Source organism: Myotis brandtii, unplaced genomic scaffold (assembly GCF_000412655.1).
Source record: "Myotis brandtii unplaced genomic scaffold, ASM41265v1 scaffold132, whole genome shotgun sequence".
Taxonomy (NCBI): domain Eukaryota; kingdom Metazoa; phylum Chordata; class Mammalia; order Chiroptera; family Vespertilionidae; genus Myotis; species Myotis brandtii.
Genome location: NW_005354673.1, coordinates 1,422,332 through 1,440,516, shown reverse-complemented (window position 1 = coordinate 1,440,516; position 18,185 = coordinate 1,422,332). Strand labels below are relative to the sequence as shown.

General features: G+C 40.5%; 1 protein-coding gene across 6 annotated transcripts in view; it reads right to left on the bottom strand.

The window, feature by feature from the left end:
• Positions 1 to 17,841, bottom strand: part of CEP128 (centrosomal protein 128kDa) — a 342,764-nt gene extending 324,923 nt beyond the window's left edge. For 3 of the 6 annotated variants that reach the window (XM_014534684.1, XM_014534685.1, XM_014534687.1), the window contains exons 1-3: positions 17,673 to 17,841; positions 15,659 to 15,814; positions 1,252 to 1,413 (exon numbers count right to left, since the gene is read on the bottom strand). In XM_014534684.1, the coding sequence (XP_014390170.1) occupies positions 1,252 to 1,398 (147 nt within the window). In that variant the 5' untranslated portion in view covers positions 1,399 to 1,413; positions 15,659 to 15,814; positions 17,673 to 17,841. Of the gene's footprint in view, positions 1 to 1,251; positions 1,414 to 13,438; positions 13,511 to 15,658; positions 15,815 to 17,672 lie in introns of all 6 variants that reach the window. The other 3 variants (XM_014534688.1, XM_014534689.1, XM_005860142.2) reach the window with 2 other exon arrangements.
• Between the last annotated feature and the right edge of the window lie 344 nt (positions 17,842 to 18,185).

Below are 18,185 nucleotides of genomic sequence, written 5' to 3'. Positions count from 1 at the left end.
ACACACACACACACACACACACACTAATGTGTCTCTGTGGTGGGAAAGTACAAGAATTTGTACTCCAAAATTCATTGTTATATTAAGTTTAAAAAGAAAAATCAAATCAAATTATGGCCTCTCCACTAGAAAATAGCCTTTTTTTATCTAAGCATATTAACCCAGAGCAATAAAAAGCCAAAAGCCATGCTTATCCAGGTAAAACAAAGGTAAGGGAGTAATAAGTAGGGGGGAAAAAATTCTATTTCTGAGTTTTCTTTTTCCCATTGTGACTGTAGTAACTTCCCCCACCTCATTTCCCAAGCCCCTTTTATGGAAGAAAGAAAACTGCCCTCACTCAAATCTCCAAACACTGTCAAAGTTAGCCTCCAAATAAAAATGGACTCTCACTATTATTCATCCATGAATAATCATATTTTGGCTTGGATGAATAATTAGTAACTCTCAGTTTAATTCAAGTCCTGAGTTCTTCCCCCTCTGACTTAACACTTTCAAATTCAATAGAAGCTAAATGTATATCATCTAGTTGGCAATCTATCTGATTGATATATTTATCCAAGCCAAAATATGAGCAATTTCTCCAAAGGCACATGTCCACAAGAAGCTAAAGGATGGTAATCCCTAATGGTTTCATTCCTATAATATTTTATTTGGAAATATAACACTTTCCACAACCTATCATATATTTCAAATATCCTTACTAACTGTGGTAAGCAGAATAATGGCTTCCAAAGATGTTCAAACCCTAATTCCTGGAACTTTACATGTCAAAAGGGATTGTGCCAATGTGATTAAATTAAGGATGTTGAGATGAGCTATATCCTGGATTACTGGGTGCACTCAATGTGATCACAAATGTCCTTAAAAGTGGAAGAGAGAAGCAGGAGAGGTAGTCAGAGTGACGTGCTATGAGAAGGACTCAACCCACCCCTGATGGCTTTGGAGATGAACAGGGACACAAGACAGAAAATGTGGGCAGCCTAGAAGCTGGAAAAAGGCAAGAGGAGAGGTATTTCCCTAGGGCCTCCAGAAAGAAATGCAGCCCTACCAACACCCCCATTATTGCCCAATGAGATTAGTGTCCAATTCTGACCTACAGAATTTTAAGAAAATAAATTTCTGTTATTTAAGACATTAATTTTGTGGCAATTTGTTATGGGCACAAAAAAACTAATACAGTGACTGAAACTATTACTCAGCTTAACTATTTATTATTTAATATTGATTTAAAGCATCTAGTGTTAAACTAACCTGTAAAGTACTTGTGATAGTGTTGACCTTCTTGGTGACATCGACTGTAGAACGATTTCCAATTTCCCTGTGTAGTGACCTGGCAGCCCATCGACTCAACCGGTCATGAGAGCGGAAGTGGTCTGAATCACTGGAGGATTCTGCCATTGATGTACACAAATCCTTAAAAATGAATTCAGATCATGGTCAAGCAAACAGTAAAGAGAACGGGAATAAGAGATTAATTTAGCTATTTACTTTTGATATTTTACAGTATTTATTACATTAGTCCTTTGGCTTATCATAATAGTTACATACAATTTGAAAACATAAGTCACTTCCTCACGTAATTCTCCCTCCTTTGTTTTTTCTGCTTTAAAAGAGCAACTCCTGCCCGGCTGGTGTGGCTCAGTGGTTGAACATCGACCTATGAACCAGGAGGTCATAGTTCGATTCTGAGACTATTCCAAAAATTCAAGAGGAAGGCACACTTCCAAACTCCATGAAGCCAGCATTACACTAATTCCAAAACCAGATAAAGACACCACAAAAAAAGAGAATTACAGACCAATATCCATCGCCGATGAACATAGATGCTAAAATCCTCAACAAAATTCTAGCAAATCGGATCCAGCAGTACATTAGAAAGATCATACACCATGACCAAGTGAGATTTATTCCAGAGATGCAAGGCTGGTACAATATATGCAAATCAATAAATGTGATACATCACATAAACAAATTGAAAAACAAAAATCACATGATCATATCAATTGATACAGAAAAAGCATTTGACAAAATCCAACACCCTTTCTTGATAAAAAAAAAAACTCTAAGCAAAGTGGAAATAGAGGGATGATACCTCAACATAATAAAAGCCTTATATGACAAACCTACAGCCAAATCATACTCAATGGGCAAAAACTAAAACCATTTCCCCTAAGAACAGGAACAAGATAGGCATGTCCGCTTTCACCACTCCTGTTCAACACAGTGCTGGAAATGCTAGCCATAGCAATCACACAAGAAGAAGAAATAAAAGGCATCCAAATTGGAAAAGAAGAAGTAAAACTGTCATTATTTGCAGATGACATGAGAATGTACATTGAAAACCCTAAAGAGCTCCACCAAAAAACTACTAGACTTAATAAATGAATTCGGCAATGTAGCAGGATACAAAATTAACACCCAGAAATCTATGGCCTTTTTATATACCAACTAGAGGCCTGGTGCATAAAATTTGTGGACGGGGGCGGGAGGGTGTCCCTCAGCCCAGCATGCACCCTCTCCAATCTGGGACCCCTTGGGGGCTATCTGACTGCCGGTTTAGGCCTGATCCCACAGGGACCGTTGGCTCCTAACTGCTCGCCTGCCTGCCTGCCTGATTGCCCCTAACCGCTTCTGCCTGCCAGCCTGATCGCCCCTAATCATTCCCTGCTCGCCTGCCTGCCTGCCTGATTGCCCCCCTGCTGGCCCGATCGCCCACAACTGCCCTCCCCTGCCAGCCCGATCACCCACAACTGTCCTCCCCTGACCTCTAGGTGAATGAGACAAAACTCAACCAACTGAGCCACATTGGCCAAGGCTCAAAAAATATTCTTAATACTGGAATGAACTTAAAAGTTGAAGGACTATGTGAAAACACATTAATGTGTACTCACATAAAGTATGCAATCAAATTCTGCTTTGAAAAACAAATTTAAATGGTTCATGAATTATATTAACCACAATTACAATATGAAGCCCAAAGAAGAATTATTAAGACTGGTAGAAAAACATCTATGTACGCTCAAGGAAAATCTTCATCATTCTTTTTAAATATTCAAAAGGAAAAAGTTCAGTTGGATTAAAAATCCATTCTCATTATCACAAGAAGTTTCAGCATGACATCTGTTGGGGAGGAAAGAGTTGCTAAATTTGAAGAATGATTGAAGAACTCTTAAAGAACAATTTTAAAAAACTGAATCACCCAAATTCTGATTAAAGGAGAGAAAAGTGTTTCCTTCAACTGGAGAAAAAGCAGAAAATATTCTCTTACTACCACCTTCTAGTACCACAAAACTTCTCATTGATCAGGAAGCAATAGCATTGATCTGTCTGCTTTTCAGACATTGAGCTTTCTCCAAGACTAGAGAGGACTAGGACAGGTGACCTTGGGTGAAAATCTCCAGAGTCTTAGAGAAAGCTCTGGGTCTGAAACCAGATGGTAGAACTCTAAAAATACTTTATTTTGCTGTTCCCAACACATCAGTATTTAAAGGCATAAATATTGTTGCTTCTGCCTTAACGAGCCTTATAAAGATGACATACCGCCACCAGAGTGAGTAATGAAGCTCCTCAATTCGCTCCCACTGAGGAAAAAGTCCATCAAAAACAAATGCCCATGTGCAAACCTGAACACTGTGAGCAGAGGGAGTAAAAGTGCATTTGACCCTGTAATAAGAGGACTGGCAGTGAGTCTGTACAAACTCAAGTCCACCTCTTCTGTTATTTGACCTAAAAAGCCATCAGATTGTCCTCATTATAATGATGCATATTTGTATGTATGAGAGCTGTAATTTATTGATTCTCAAATCTCTTTTCCTCAGAGCCAGTTTAAAACAATTAGAATTTGCAAGCTGTTCCATAAAAGATAAGCACCCAGCATCAAGGGTGACATTTTACAAAAGCTGACTAGTGCATGTTAAGTAGGTGATTACTTCTGTGGCCTCCAAGTGCCTCAGCCATCCCTGTCCAAGGCAACTGTCCTCAAAGAACACGTTCAAGGTAATGATGTTGATATTTAAGGGGATGGGGAGTGTGGGGAGTGTGTTTTAAGCTTAATCATTATCAAAGTTCAAATTTTAGAAGGCATTTCTCACTGTTTCAACAGCTGCACGTCTTGAGAGCTTTGCCTCCTCCTTCAAGAGACAAAGTGAACTAGCCAGGAAAGGTTATCATGTACAAACAATTTTCAGTCATGCCTGGCTTCTTGATATCAATACTCCTCTGTAACTTAATCTCCTCAAACCCTTTTGGTAAGTTCATATAAGATCAAAATCAACAGCCAGTTCCCTGTGAAGTTGATAGATAATATAATTCATAGGGGAAAAAATCAAAGAGATACATAATCCTGGCTGGGTGACTCAGTTGGTTGGAGCATCATCCCCTGCAGGTTTCGGGTTCAATTCCTGGTCAGGACACATACCGAGGTTGAGGGTTTGATCCCCGATCAGGGATCCACTGGGAGGCAACTAATCAATGTTTCTCTCTGACATAGATGTTTCTCCCTCTTTCTCTCCCCCTTTCTGTCTCTCTAAAATCAATAAAAAAACATATCTTCAGGTGATTAAAAGGAAAGAGAGAGAAACTTGAACATATTTGTGCATTCATTTACTCAATTATATCTGCATTAGAAATTAAAGATGAAAGTAAGTAAATTAAGTGACAGTCCTTGATGGGAGATAAAGAGCTGTAAAAGTGCTCTCTGCAGGGAGCTAAGTACTACAACAAAACGCCAGAGCAGTGGGGTCAGGATCCTCCCACCCATCTGGAAGAGCATAAGTTTAACAAATAGATGAGACAAGGATAGGGGATCCAGTTAGAAAACTTCTTTTTCAGAAGAACTAGAGAAGGTACAAATAAGCAGAGCACCTTGCATTCTTCCGTCAGGGAATGGATTTAAACCCATCTCCAGTACTGCTAAATGTCCCTGGGGTGGGGAGGGGTGACTGGGTAAAATCATCCCACTTTGAGACTTCTGACTTAGAGAATTAATGTTTTTAAATATATTACACACACACACTAATAAAAGGGTAATATGCTAATTAGACCAGACATCTTCCGGATGACCGTCTAGACGTCCTTCTAGACACAGCCACTGTGGCAGGGCCGAGGCAGAGGCAGTTAGGGGCGATCAGGCTAAAAGGTGAGAGTGGGTAGGGGGATCAGGCAGGCAGGGGAGAGCTGTTAGGGGCGATTGGGTAGGCAGGGGAGAGCAGTTAGAGTGATCGGGCAGGAAGGCAGAGAGGTTAGGGGCGACTGGGCAGTTGGACATCCCCCGAGGGGTCCTGGATTGGAGCGGGTGCAGGCCGAGCTGAGGGACCCCCCCTGCCACGCACAAATTTCATGCACCGGGCCTCTAGTACAATATAAAATCAAATGCCCCTAACAGCTCTCCCCTGCCTGCCTGATCCCCCTAACCACTCTCCCCTTTTACCCTGATCGCCCCTAACTGCCTCTGCCTCAGCCCTGCCTCAGTGGCTGTGTCCGGAAGGACGTCTAGATGGTCATCCTCCAATCCAGGACCCCTCGGGGAATGTCCAACTGCCCAGTCACCCCTAACCTCTCTGTCTGCCTGCCCGATTGCTCTAACTGCTCTCCCCTGCCTGCCCAATCGCCCCTAACAGCTCTCCCCTGCCTGCCTGATCCCCCTAACCACTCCCCCCTTTTAGCCTGATCGCCCCTAACTGCCTCTGCCTCAGCCCTGCCTCAGTGGCTGTGTCGGAAGGACGTCTAGATGGTCATCTGGAAGATGTCTGGTCTAATTAGCATATTACCCTTTTATTAGTATAGATGTTCCACTTATTCCTGTTGCTGCCCTACATGTCCTCCCTCTCTCTCTCTTACACACACACACACACACACACACACACACACACACACATACACACCCTCTATCCTATGGGTGGAGCGGGTCAGGCTCAGCTCCCAGATGCACTTTGCTCCCCTTGCTCCAGCTCCTGAGTCCAGGGAAAAAGTCACAGGGACCAGTGCCCACCAAGGAGGGAGCAGGGGCATTTCTGGAAAAGGACAAGCAGCATACAAAATGACTCCTTATTCAGGCATGGAGAAAAAAATTAGTTGCTGCTCAGATAATTACATATGTGCCACTTGTTAAAGATAAGTGCAGTTTTAAAAGAAAGTTACTTAATAACCCCCCCCCCTTCTCACAAGCAGAATGACACAGATATTTTAGATTCATACACCCACACACACTTTTAAAATAAATGAGGCAGTTTACAAAATTAAGTAAAAAGTTTTTTAAAAGTCAAGATTAAAAATAACAACAAAAAATTCAAGAAAATTACAGAGAAATGGATGCTAGCAAACTCGAGATGAATTTATTACTTGTAGTTACACCCTGGAATTGGACTTTTGCATTTGCTAACCGATTGAAAATGAAAATGAAATATATACTACAATATTCTTAAAATAGCAGATATGAATAAAGTCCTTTGGGGGTACAGACAACCTCTACTGATTGTCCAAACTGCCCCAGGCTGGGCAAGAGATCAGCCTGGACAAAGATGGAGCTAGAATCCCAAGTTTCTGACACCACTTTGCTTAAATCAGAGGATGAAAACTGGAGGACTATAGACCAAACCCAGCTGACTAACATGTATTTGAAAATAACACTCACTATGTTATTTTAAAACACTAATTTTAAAACAACTAAATTTCATATAAAAATTCTAATTTCCAGCTTCTCTTGAAAAACCCAGAGATCTGGCAACACTGGTTTGAATTTTCCCAAGGCAACATGGACATAAACCATGACTGCCTTGGAGTTGGGCATGTACCTTCCTGTTGGTCCAAGTTCCTACTAGCTGCTTCACCCAGTGTGTTAACCGATTGGCCCCACTTACTAGCAAAGTTTGCAACCCTATTTTGAATAAAGAACCAAGACAAAGGAAGTTTACCTTTTTAAAGGAGTTTCCCTAGTTAAAAATGACCAATTTGATTGGGAAGAATTAATCAGGGTTAAATGCTTGAGATAGTTAACAGCTTTGATATCAGCCATGCCTACTAACTCCAAAACCAGAACAAAATACCACTATAAACAAAAGGGCTTGATTTTAATCCATCTACTTAGAACGTTTTCCTACTATTATATATATCAAAAACTAAATTCAGATAAAAAATGTAGTACCTTTAATGATTTAGCTCCAATTCTTTACCCATCCCTACGTGCACTGCTCTCAGAGGTAGAGTTACCTACCCAGGCCCCTTCCTCTGGCTCAGCTATGTGACCTGCTTTGGTCAATGGGATTCTAGCTAACATGGCACAAGTGGAGTCATGAAAAGGTATTACACACTGGAACTTGCTTCCCTGCACCTCTCCCATCTCCAAGAAGACATGCCCAGGATATCCTGTTGGAAGGTGTGGGAATACATAGTTGCACCAGAGGCTTCCTGCTTAGGTCAGCAGACCAGGTGACCAGCCAGCTGAACCCAGATAAATAAGTGAGTCTAGTCATAATAAGCAGATAGCTTAGCTGACTAACTGTACAAGCGATAAAGTTATTGTTGTACTAGAAACCTGGTGCATGAATTTGTGCACAGGTGGGGTCCCTAGGCCTGGCCAGCGATTAGGGCCGGGCCGACAACTGGGGGGAGGGACAAAGGGAGGAACTGCAGGCCAATCGGGGCCTGCCAGCCAGGAGGAGGAATGGGGCATGGGATGTTGGCCTCAGGCCCCTACGAGGGAACCGGTCCTCAGCCCCCTGGGAAAGGGGTCACATCCACCACCACCCACTCTGGTTCCCCATCCAAGCCCGGGGCCAAAGGTCCCGGCAGGGTCAGGAGAGGAGGCGACGGTCACCAAGCCGGGCACGGAAGGAATGGACACCGGACGCTGAAGCTGCGGGCCAGCCGCAGGAGGTTGGCTGTGGGAGCGCACTGACCACCAGGGGGCAGCTCCTGCATTAAGCATCTGCCCCCTGGTGGTCAGCACACGTCATAGCAACTGGTCAACTGGTCATTCCGGTCATTCAGTCATCGGTCGCTTAGGCTTTTATATATACAGATGCCTTGTATGTTTTATTTGTTATGCAGCAAAAGCTAAGCGGTATATATATTGTGAACACTGAGAAAGAAGATACCTACCAAGAAGTTCTCCTGGTGGCTAACAGGGCTCAAATTTTAAAAACAGAGACTAGCAGCCATTTCTACACAAACTGCACTTCACACAGAAGCCTGCACTGAACTGCCTGCCTGCACTGTTTTTCTGTCTGCTGAGCCAGCCCTTATAAAGGAACTCTTGGAATCCTATTTCAACCAATGGGACTGAGGCTTCCCCCATCCAAACAGAGCTTACAGCTTTATCCCCATCAACATCTTCACTGACCAATCAGAGCAGCTCTTTTCTGACCAATCAGGAAAGTGCCTTTTGGACAAATCCAACTGCAAGGATCTGGAGTCCTTGTTTGCATGAGAACAGACCAATCAAGGTCGCAGGCAAGGACTTCTGTCTATATAAGCCAGCTCCCCTCTGGCTCTGAGAGTGCACCTTCCCTTTCCACCAAAGACTGATCCCTGGCTGAGATAAAACACCGAAGATATCTCTGTCTCACTGGAGCAGAGCTGAACAGACCAACATGGGCCAGAGAAGACAGGCACCAAACACAGAATGGAGAAGAGCAGACCAGCACAGAGCTGAACAGACCAGCAAGGAACAGAGATCTCTAGCAGAGAGGGGCCTGGCCCCAGGTCCACCTCATAGGCTTGCTGTTTTCACGGCTAGGCTTTATCACAATTGAGCTGTTTTGCACTGAATAAAGTTTCCTTCTTCACCACACCCCAAATTGGGGATTCCTGTTGGCGTTGAATTGGCACCAATGGTCATCTGTTGACAATGTAGTTTACTAATAAATCATTTTATTTGGTTCAGAAAAAATTTAATTTCCTGAAGTTTCCTCTAAAGACTACTCTCCTTGAGAAAACAAGTTGTTTTCAGACTGTCTTCTGGTGGTGAGGAGGGAGTGGGGAGGACAAATTCAAATTAGGATGCACAAAATAAGCATAAGCAATTGATATGACAAGTGACAGACTAGCAATTATTGAGAGAGAAAAACTAGGCAATCATAAATAGCAATTGGGGCTATTTAATCTACTCCCCATAACATTAAGATTTTCATAAGAAACAAGCTGTTTCTTAAATATATTATAAAGCATAATACTTGTTTTTTCCTCCTATTTTTTAAAGTAGAAACAGAAACTCCTCTTGACTTTCCTAGTGAAAAAACACCACTAAAAATTTTAAGAAAGGAAATATTTCTGACTGCTATTTATACCTCAAATTTGTATGTTGCTTTATAGCTTACAAAGCATTTTCTTTAGCACTTTCTCTTTTGACTTCCATTCAATCATACAAAGTGGGTATAATTATAACTCTTTACTTTTACTGCTAAGTAAAACAAAGCTTTGAATAAAATACTTGCCCACCATTGCTTTGCTGAAAAGTTACAGTAACAGAACTAGAACCCATATCTTGTGTCTCTAAGCCAGTGCTTTTCCACTACATTTCTAGTAGCAGAACTGTGTAAATTCTAAATACATTGCCTAATCACTGAAATATTTTCTTTGTCCATCCCTGTCATATTTCTTATCACCCTCACTCCCCCAAGAAATGCATTTAAGGCCAGAGTATGTCATCCATATGTGCTTATCTACTTAGAACTAGAGATTTCTGTAATGAATACAAGATAATATGTAAATATGCTATAAATCCAACTTTCTACAACTATTTTAAGATGTCTTTTAAATAACCCTTTCTCTTGTTAAGAATATTTACCTCTTTCAGGCAGAAAAGCATTTTTTTTTTCAGAAAAATCATAAAACCTTAAATTTTATTTTTTTAAATTGTATTTTCTTTTTGGTGTACACGTATTTTCTATTTCTCTTTTTCCTCCACTCTTTCTCAATTCCCATATTTCTTCCTTCCCCCACGCTTACTTTATATATTTAGATCTTTCCTTTTAACTCTTCTATAATAAAGGACTGAAATACATTTCAAGAGTTTTGTATTTCTTTTTTATCATTATTAAATTTATTGTGGTGGCATTGGTTAATAAGATTATATAGGTTTCAAGGGTACATTTCTATGATACATGATCTATATATTGCATTGTGTGCCCACCATCCAAAGTCAAACCATCTTCTGTAACCATATATTTGGTCCCCTTTATCCTTTACTAATCCTCCACCCCCTCTCCTCTGGAAACCACCATACAGTTGTCTGTGTCTATGAGTTTCAGTTTTATATCCCATATATGAGTGAAATCATATGGTTCTTAGGTTTTCTGGCTGACTTTATTTTGCTTAACATAATATCCTCAATTTTATTTCTTATTCTTAATTTTCAAAGTGGATAAACAGAATAATTGGCATATTCTTTTCAAAATATATAGACTTCTAAATTTTAAGAAAAAAAGCTAATTGGAGTTCTTAACTTTGACCTCCCCATGAACTGTTTCCTGGAATGTTTTTTAATGTACATAAAAAATTTTTAAAGATATAGGATTATACAGAAATCCAATTATAATGAAATTGAATTATTGGGAGTAAATGGATCAGGACTGAAGTTAAGAACCTCAATTTCAAAAACCTTCAAGAAACTCAAGTTGAATAATGCTGAATAACTAATGTTTCAATATCAGATTGTTGTATGACAATAACCCTACAAGGTCAGTACACTGTCATCATGATATATACCTAAGAGGCTTAAAGGCGCTAAGAAAGGTACTCATGGCTACACAGCTACTGAGTAGCAGAGCTGAGTCTTCAACCTTTCTCCAAGATCCAGATTTCTGACCATCTAACCGTACTCATTGCCACATGCACTACTCATAAATTTAGGACTTTTTCTCAACTCATTTCTAGCCACCAAAATGGTTTCTCTGACTTTTGAGTCTTTTCCTATACATTCCAACTCCACTGGCCACCTGATTGAATCTAGGTTCTTGAATCAGGAATTCAAGGCCCTCGGCAAGCCACCTGTCTTAATAAAAGTACCACAGAAAACTTAAGGCCTACATTCAGCTATTACAGCAACTATTCTTCTCCCACTGCCACCCTCATTAATGTCATTAGTTCTGGGTGGAATGCCTTCTGCTATCTAGTATTGCCACCTATTTAAACACTCACTTGTCCAGGCATAGCTCAAATAACACAATCTCAATGAAGCTGTCCACCTCTAGCCAGAAGTGATCTTTCCTTCCTCTGCATTTGTATAGCTCTATAATTATAGCAAGACATTTATGAAATGTCAAAATATCTGCATGAAATACAATTATTTGTGCCACAGAATTTTTTTTAATTTTTCTTTATGCTCACCTGAGGATATGTTTTATTGGTCTGAGAGAGAGGAAGGGAGAGAGAGAGAAACACCAATGTGAGAGAGAAACATCGATCAGTTGCCCCCACAGGCGTCCAGACCAGGGATCAAGCCACAACCTAGGTATGTGCCCTGACGGGGAATCAAACCCAAAACTTTTTTGGTGCAAGGGATGATGCTGCAACCAACTGAGCCATCTGGCCAGGGCTGTCACAGAATATGTCATGTTCATTTTGTCATCAAACCTATGCTGGATTCACCACATGGAACATTCTTTTCACTCTGTTTTCCCTTTGCTAACTTCTACTTTTCTTTCAAGTCTCAGCTCAAAGGAAACTTCCCCTAGAAATCTTCTTTCACTCCCCCCACCCCTACCCTGGACCAAGTATCCATAGTGGATACCAACTCAACACCGCCCAGAGATTGCTAACTGGCCATTTACTTGTCTGTCTCCCCACTAGACTGGAAACCTTACCAGAGACTATTTATTTAATCCATGGTTGTATTTCAACACCTAGCATAGTTCCTGGCATGTAGTTGGAACACTTTTAAATGAATTTACAATTACATTTTCTTATTATCCTGTCTGATTAATCCCGAGATGAATTTCAAAGTACAGGACCTTGCAATTAGTAAATACTAATTAAATAATTGTTGGGTAAAATGATTCTTGTAGAAATGGCCTAGATTAATTATCTTACATCTTCAAACAATATGGATTAAACTGCAAAATAGTAAAAATATGAACACTTGATAATATGTCCTTTATAGAGAAAACAAAGATAAACATTTCAAATCCATTTGAATAAATGTGTTAAAACAACTGAATCACACTTAGGCTTGTTTGAATTATTGCAAATCATTTAAATTCATTATTGTCATCTGCAGCTATCTGCACTCCTCAATTATTATTTGTCTGTACTATAAAGCACTACACTCCAAATTACTTAGGTTCTTTATCATCTAGGTCCATTCTCAGTACTCTTTCAATGTACCAATTGCTGCTCATAAGCAAACCCATTTCTTGCCAATTTAAAGCCTTCAGTCTCTCACCATCGAGCTTTTTCCTTTTTTCTACAATCTATAAAATTACTTATCTCACCTAGAGGGTATTATGGTAAGTGAAATAGTCAGCCAGAGAAAGACAAATACCATATGATTTCACTTATACATGGAATCTAAAGAACAATACAAACAAGCAAACAAAACAGAAACAGACTCATAGACACAGAGAACAGACTAATGGTTGCCAGAGGAGAGGGGGCTGGGAGACTGGGTGAAAGAGGTGAAGGGATTGAAAAGTACAGATTGTTAGTTACACAAAACAGTTAAGGGAATATAAAGTACAGCATAGGAAATATAGTCCAAAATATTGTAATAACTATGATTGGTGACAGGTGAGTACTGGAAATATCAGGGGGAACATTGTAAAGTATATGATTGTCTAGTCACTATGCTATACACCTGAAACTCATACAAAATAATACTGAATGTAAGCTGTGCTTAAAAATAAACAAATAATTTTTTAAACTGCTTATCTCTTCTTTTTTTAAAATAATAATCATCGTTCACTACTTCCACAATGTCTCTCTTCTTCACTTATCCATTCATCCTGAGCACCTGTGTCATGGCAAACCCTGTGCACATTGTAGATTCTAGATGTTCTTCAGCTAAATGGATACATATAAACACATATATGTCCATCTCCCAAACACCCACACACCAGCATTGTACTGATCGATGTTAAGGGTTACGTGAATTTCAGGGAGGAGTGAATATCTGATAAGGACCTTGTAGCCTGTTAGGAGCATTTACAATTATTGATAAAAAGATACTAGAAGCAAGGTTAGGGGGAAAGAAGGACAAACAGAAAAATATTCGCATTATATCGAAACCAAAGGATTCATCATCTCTCTAAAAAAATGATTTTAAAAGAACGGACCAGTACTAAAAGATGCAAAGGGTATATAAACAGGCAATTCACAGAATACAAATGGCCCTAACAAGTATAGAACGTTCTTTATATTCCTAACCAAAAAATTGAAAATTAAAATAATAATATGATATGCTTGTTTATCTGTTTTGTACAAATTTAAAAAAAATAGCTCTCACCTCCAGGATTGACAAGGGCACACCTTGCTGTAAGAATATTAACTGAAATAGATAGCTTTTCTGGAGAACAATCTGGCAAGACAAGTAAAAAATAAGTAATATGCATATGTTTTGACCCAGATAGTCTACTTCTATGTACAGGGTAGGGCAAAAGTAGGTTTATAGTTGTAAGTATGCACAACAGAGTTTATTCTTATATTATTATTTATTAATTATTGTATTATATTCCATACGAGCAACTATAAACCTACTTTTGCCCCACTCTGTATATTATCCTAGGAAAACAAAAGATGTTTAAGATGTATGTATACATTTCATGTGTATATGTAGAAAGAGTTTAATTGCAGAATTAAAATAGTAAAAAAGAAAATAAGAAAGAATTACAAATCTACTGATAAGGGATACATTAAATATAGTCATTTGGAATATTATGTAGCAGTTAAAAGAGACATTGTAGAATTTTATGTACTGACATGTAATACTACATTATTGCAACAAATAAATACACACTACAGAATAACATGAATATATTGAAACATTTCATATTAGAATCAATCCAGTATACTACATGGATACCACTGAATCGACTCTAGATTATTTTTATATTATTCCCAAATATGTCAAGATTACATCTGAGAATTTGTGATTATATGACCTTATCAGGCTCTTCCAGCTCTAAAATTCTTTAATTCTAAGAACTTTGTGCAGCATAGATCTTGGACAGTGTTTTTACAAGGCCCCAATGGGTCTCCTATATAGGTTTAAGTGTCCCTTATCAAAATGCTAAAAAGTGTCCAGAGTTTTACCTCTACATCTGAAAACTTGAGTTCTTAATACTACATCCTTCATTATCAATGACAATTCATGCTGAATATGTTCATTTTACAGTAATCACGAATTATAACTCTTTTACCTCAATAATAATGTAAGAACCATTATATCTTGAATAAACTAAGATAATAAAACCCTTTGAATATTTAAAGAGATAAATAGCCCATCTCCCTTCCTCTCTGAAATCTATAATAAAAATATATTTTTCTGAATAAATAGATAAAAGATAAATAACAGTAAAATTTGCTTATATGGTACTCTTAATCTAAAAATCTGACTGTCAATCAAATCCCACTGAGGGCAATCTTAGACAGCAATGGCACCTCTTCATACTGGGCAGGACTGAGGTTTGTAGAAAGAACACCTGGGAATGAAAACCACTCTTTGGGCTCCAGAATCCCCAGCAAATCGCGTGTACCATCTGAGCTTCAACTGTCTCATTTGTAAAACAAAGAATCCTATATAATAAAAGCGTAATATGAAAATCGACCAAACAGCTGAACAGCGGAACGACCATCCGGACGACCATCCAGACAACCATCCGGGACCATGCTATGACACCCACTGGCGCCAGGCCAGCCAAGGTGGGTGCGATGCAATTGGTTGGAGGCCCAGCCATCGCCCCATGATCGCCCCGCAGAGGAAGACCCAGGCCACTGGCCTGCGGGGCGATCAATGGGGGGCTCCACAATCACCCCAAAGAGGGAGGCCCAGACCACCGACTGGTGGGCTGTGGCGGGTGGACGGGGCCTCCCTCTGCGAGGGAAGCCCGGGTCCCGGGTGCCAGCAGCCAGGGGAAGAAAGGCCTACTCTTGTACAAATTTCATGTATTGGGACTCTAGTAGCATAATAATGTCCAGCCAGCATGGCTCAGCAATTAAGCCTCTACTATGAACCAAGAGGTCATGGTTCGATTCCTGGTTAGGGCACATGACCAGGTTGTGGGCTCAATCCCCAGTAGGGGGTGTGCAGGAGGCAGCTAATCCATGATTCTCTCATCATTGATGTTTCTATCTCTCTCTCTCCCTCTCCCTTCCTCTCTGAAATCAATAAAGATATTTTTTAATAAGAATAGTATAATAAAAATATTATATATATGTCACATATATATATATGTCACATAGAAGGTTTCTATTACTGTGCCTGGGACAAAATAGGTTCTCAAATACTTGTCTAATGGAAACAATTGCATCATTGTTGTTTTTGTTAAGGTATCTAGTCTGTCCCCTTGAATTTTTATAACTCTCACGCACAACCATTCTATTTAATTTTTACGCTACATGTTAGAAAGGGACTTCTTGCCTCTCAAAAGCTTATTTGTTGACATACTCTTTTCCACTATAAATATGCAAAAATGTGTTTAGAAACACAGGGAGAAAGCATACTTACAAAGCACACCCCCAAATCTCCGTGTTGCTCTCCACTGAGCTCAGTGCTCTTCTTAGGCACATATGTCTGCCTCCTATCATTTCTTCATGAGGTTCAGGGCAAAAGGCCTAGTCAAGTAGATAACCTTTGGTTGCCCCTATATTTTCCCCAAACCACCTACAGATAAATGAAACAAGGATTAAAACACACCTACAACTTTAAATTTTTTAAAGAAATAAAAGATGAAAATAAGCTCACCCTCACTATATACAGTTCATGGCATATCAGAGAACAGAGAAAATGCTCCTTGGGTCATGCAAAAGCCCCACCGAACTCAAAGGAACTCTTCCCACCCAAGTGCCCAACCAACATACTCCTCACTTGTTACTTCCGCCCATGCCTGGTCATCCCTAGGGCTGGCCAGATCATGCAATTGTAGCCCAAGTCCACCTAAAAGTACTCTCTCTTTCAGCATGTCTATCAGAGGGTAAACTAAGTCAAGTAATTAATTTAACATGATACTTCTGAATTTAATGACCCAGTTGAATTTCTAAGCCAGTTAACGAACTATATATGCTAGTACGCCTAAACGATATATTTCATAAGCTGCCCAGTACCACCCACATTTAGTACTGCAATTAAATAAGTAAACATAAAATGTCTTTGGTTGTAAGAAAGTCTGTGGACAGAAATATTTTCAATTCTTTGTGACTGCTTTTAAAGCAGTCTGTAGGAATCCACAGGAAGTATCCAGAGAACTAGTAGTTGTCACATAAGAAGACCTGGGACTACATCTATAAACCACTTCAAGAAAAAGTTAAAAAAAATATTCTGGAAAAGTTAATCAAAATAAACTGTGGAGAGCTTCAAATGACACAGGTCTTGCAATGGCAGAGCGGACACGCTGAGAGCACTCGGGTTTTATGCATACTTCACTCTTCTAACAAAGCATAACCTTCACCCAAGAGCTGGGTCACAGACACACCCCAATTTCTCTGTGCCAATATAAAGCTGCCAAAGTTTTCACCTTGAATCTACACTGCACAATACAGTAGTCACTCCATATGTGGCTACTGAGCTCTTGAAATCTGCCCAGTTTGAGTTCACATGTGCTGTAAATATACAATGCAAGATTTTTATACATTAAAAACATATATACATTTAAGGCTGTAAAATGCCTCAATAAGTTTCCATATTGACTACATGTTGAAATGAAAACATTTTGTATATAAATAAATTGTGCTAAATAAACTATTAAAATTAACATCACCAGTTTCCTTTTTACTGGTACGATGTGGATACTGGAAAATTTAAACGTGTGTGTGTGTGTGTGTGTGTGTGTGTGTGTGTGTGTGTGTGTGTCTCACATAATATTTCTATTTGACGGCACTGTTCTGCATAATTAGTAAATATAAATAACAAATACTGAGCACTTCCAATGTGCAAGGCCCTGTGCTAGATACTTTGCTTCATACTTGGAACAACGTTACAGTGCGGTCCTACGAGGAGCCTGCGGAAGCCACTGAGCCCCATCAAACCGATCACAGTTGCAGCTGGAATTCAATGTCAGATGTTCCTACGAAATAACTCATATCACGGGCAGCTAACATTGGGGCAACTCCCATGGTGGCACAGGAGAGGCCGATATAGCGATACAGCGCCTGTGATTAGATAACAGGTACAAAACGGCCAGCGCTATCCCAGCTCTATCCCAGGCCAGGCGAGTCACTTCCAAAATGAGGCCGATCTCCTTGACAGCTCAGGACATGCCGCTCGCAAAAGGAGGACCAGGAAGTTCAAATTCCCTGAATAGCTTGGCACAGACAAGGCTGTGGATGCCCATGCGGAGGGGGTCGCAGGCCGGGCACCCCGTCTCTCCCCACCCTGGCGCTCACGCTACCAAGCCGCGGCCCTACCCCACATCTCCGCGCGGCCAGTGTCCCCACCCCTGGGACAAGGAGAAGTGGGACTTAAAACGTCTACACACGACAGGGAAGTGGCAAAGAAAGGGCCAGGGGCGGTGGCGGGCAAGTACCTGAGATTGAGAGCCCAGGTCCTTAATGCCGGATCATCGCCGAGGCCCCACCCGGCTCCCACGGCCACCTGTGACCGAGAAGGTGCAACTGACCCGACGCGGCGGCGCAACCGACTGAGCTGTGCCCAGACTTGCAGCTATGGCAACTTGAACTAGCCGCCCAGCCGCGGCGAGAGTACAGGACCCTACTGGTGCCGCTTGGCCCTCTGGGAGTTGTAGTCCGAATCGTCCTCTAAAGCAATGAGTTACTAAGGGACTTGGCCCTAAGAGAAACTGCAAGTCCCAGGATGCCAAACGACTGTCTTCGGGTGACTTTCCCGGAAGAAGCAGGATTCGTTGGCACCTGAGGCCCTAGGACGCGCCCTCTATCCCTGTTTTTGTTTTTAAAGGGCCAGAAGCGTATATTGAAGACAAACACCAGCTAGCGAGAGAGCTGCCTTGGCCCAGACTGTAATTTAATCAGAAAAGTCTAAGATATTTCCTTTACTTAAAAAAAAAAATCAAAGTAGTTGC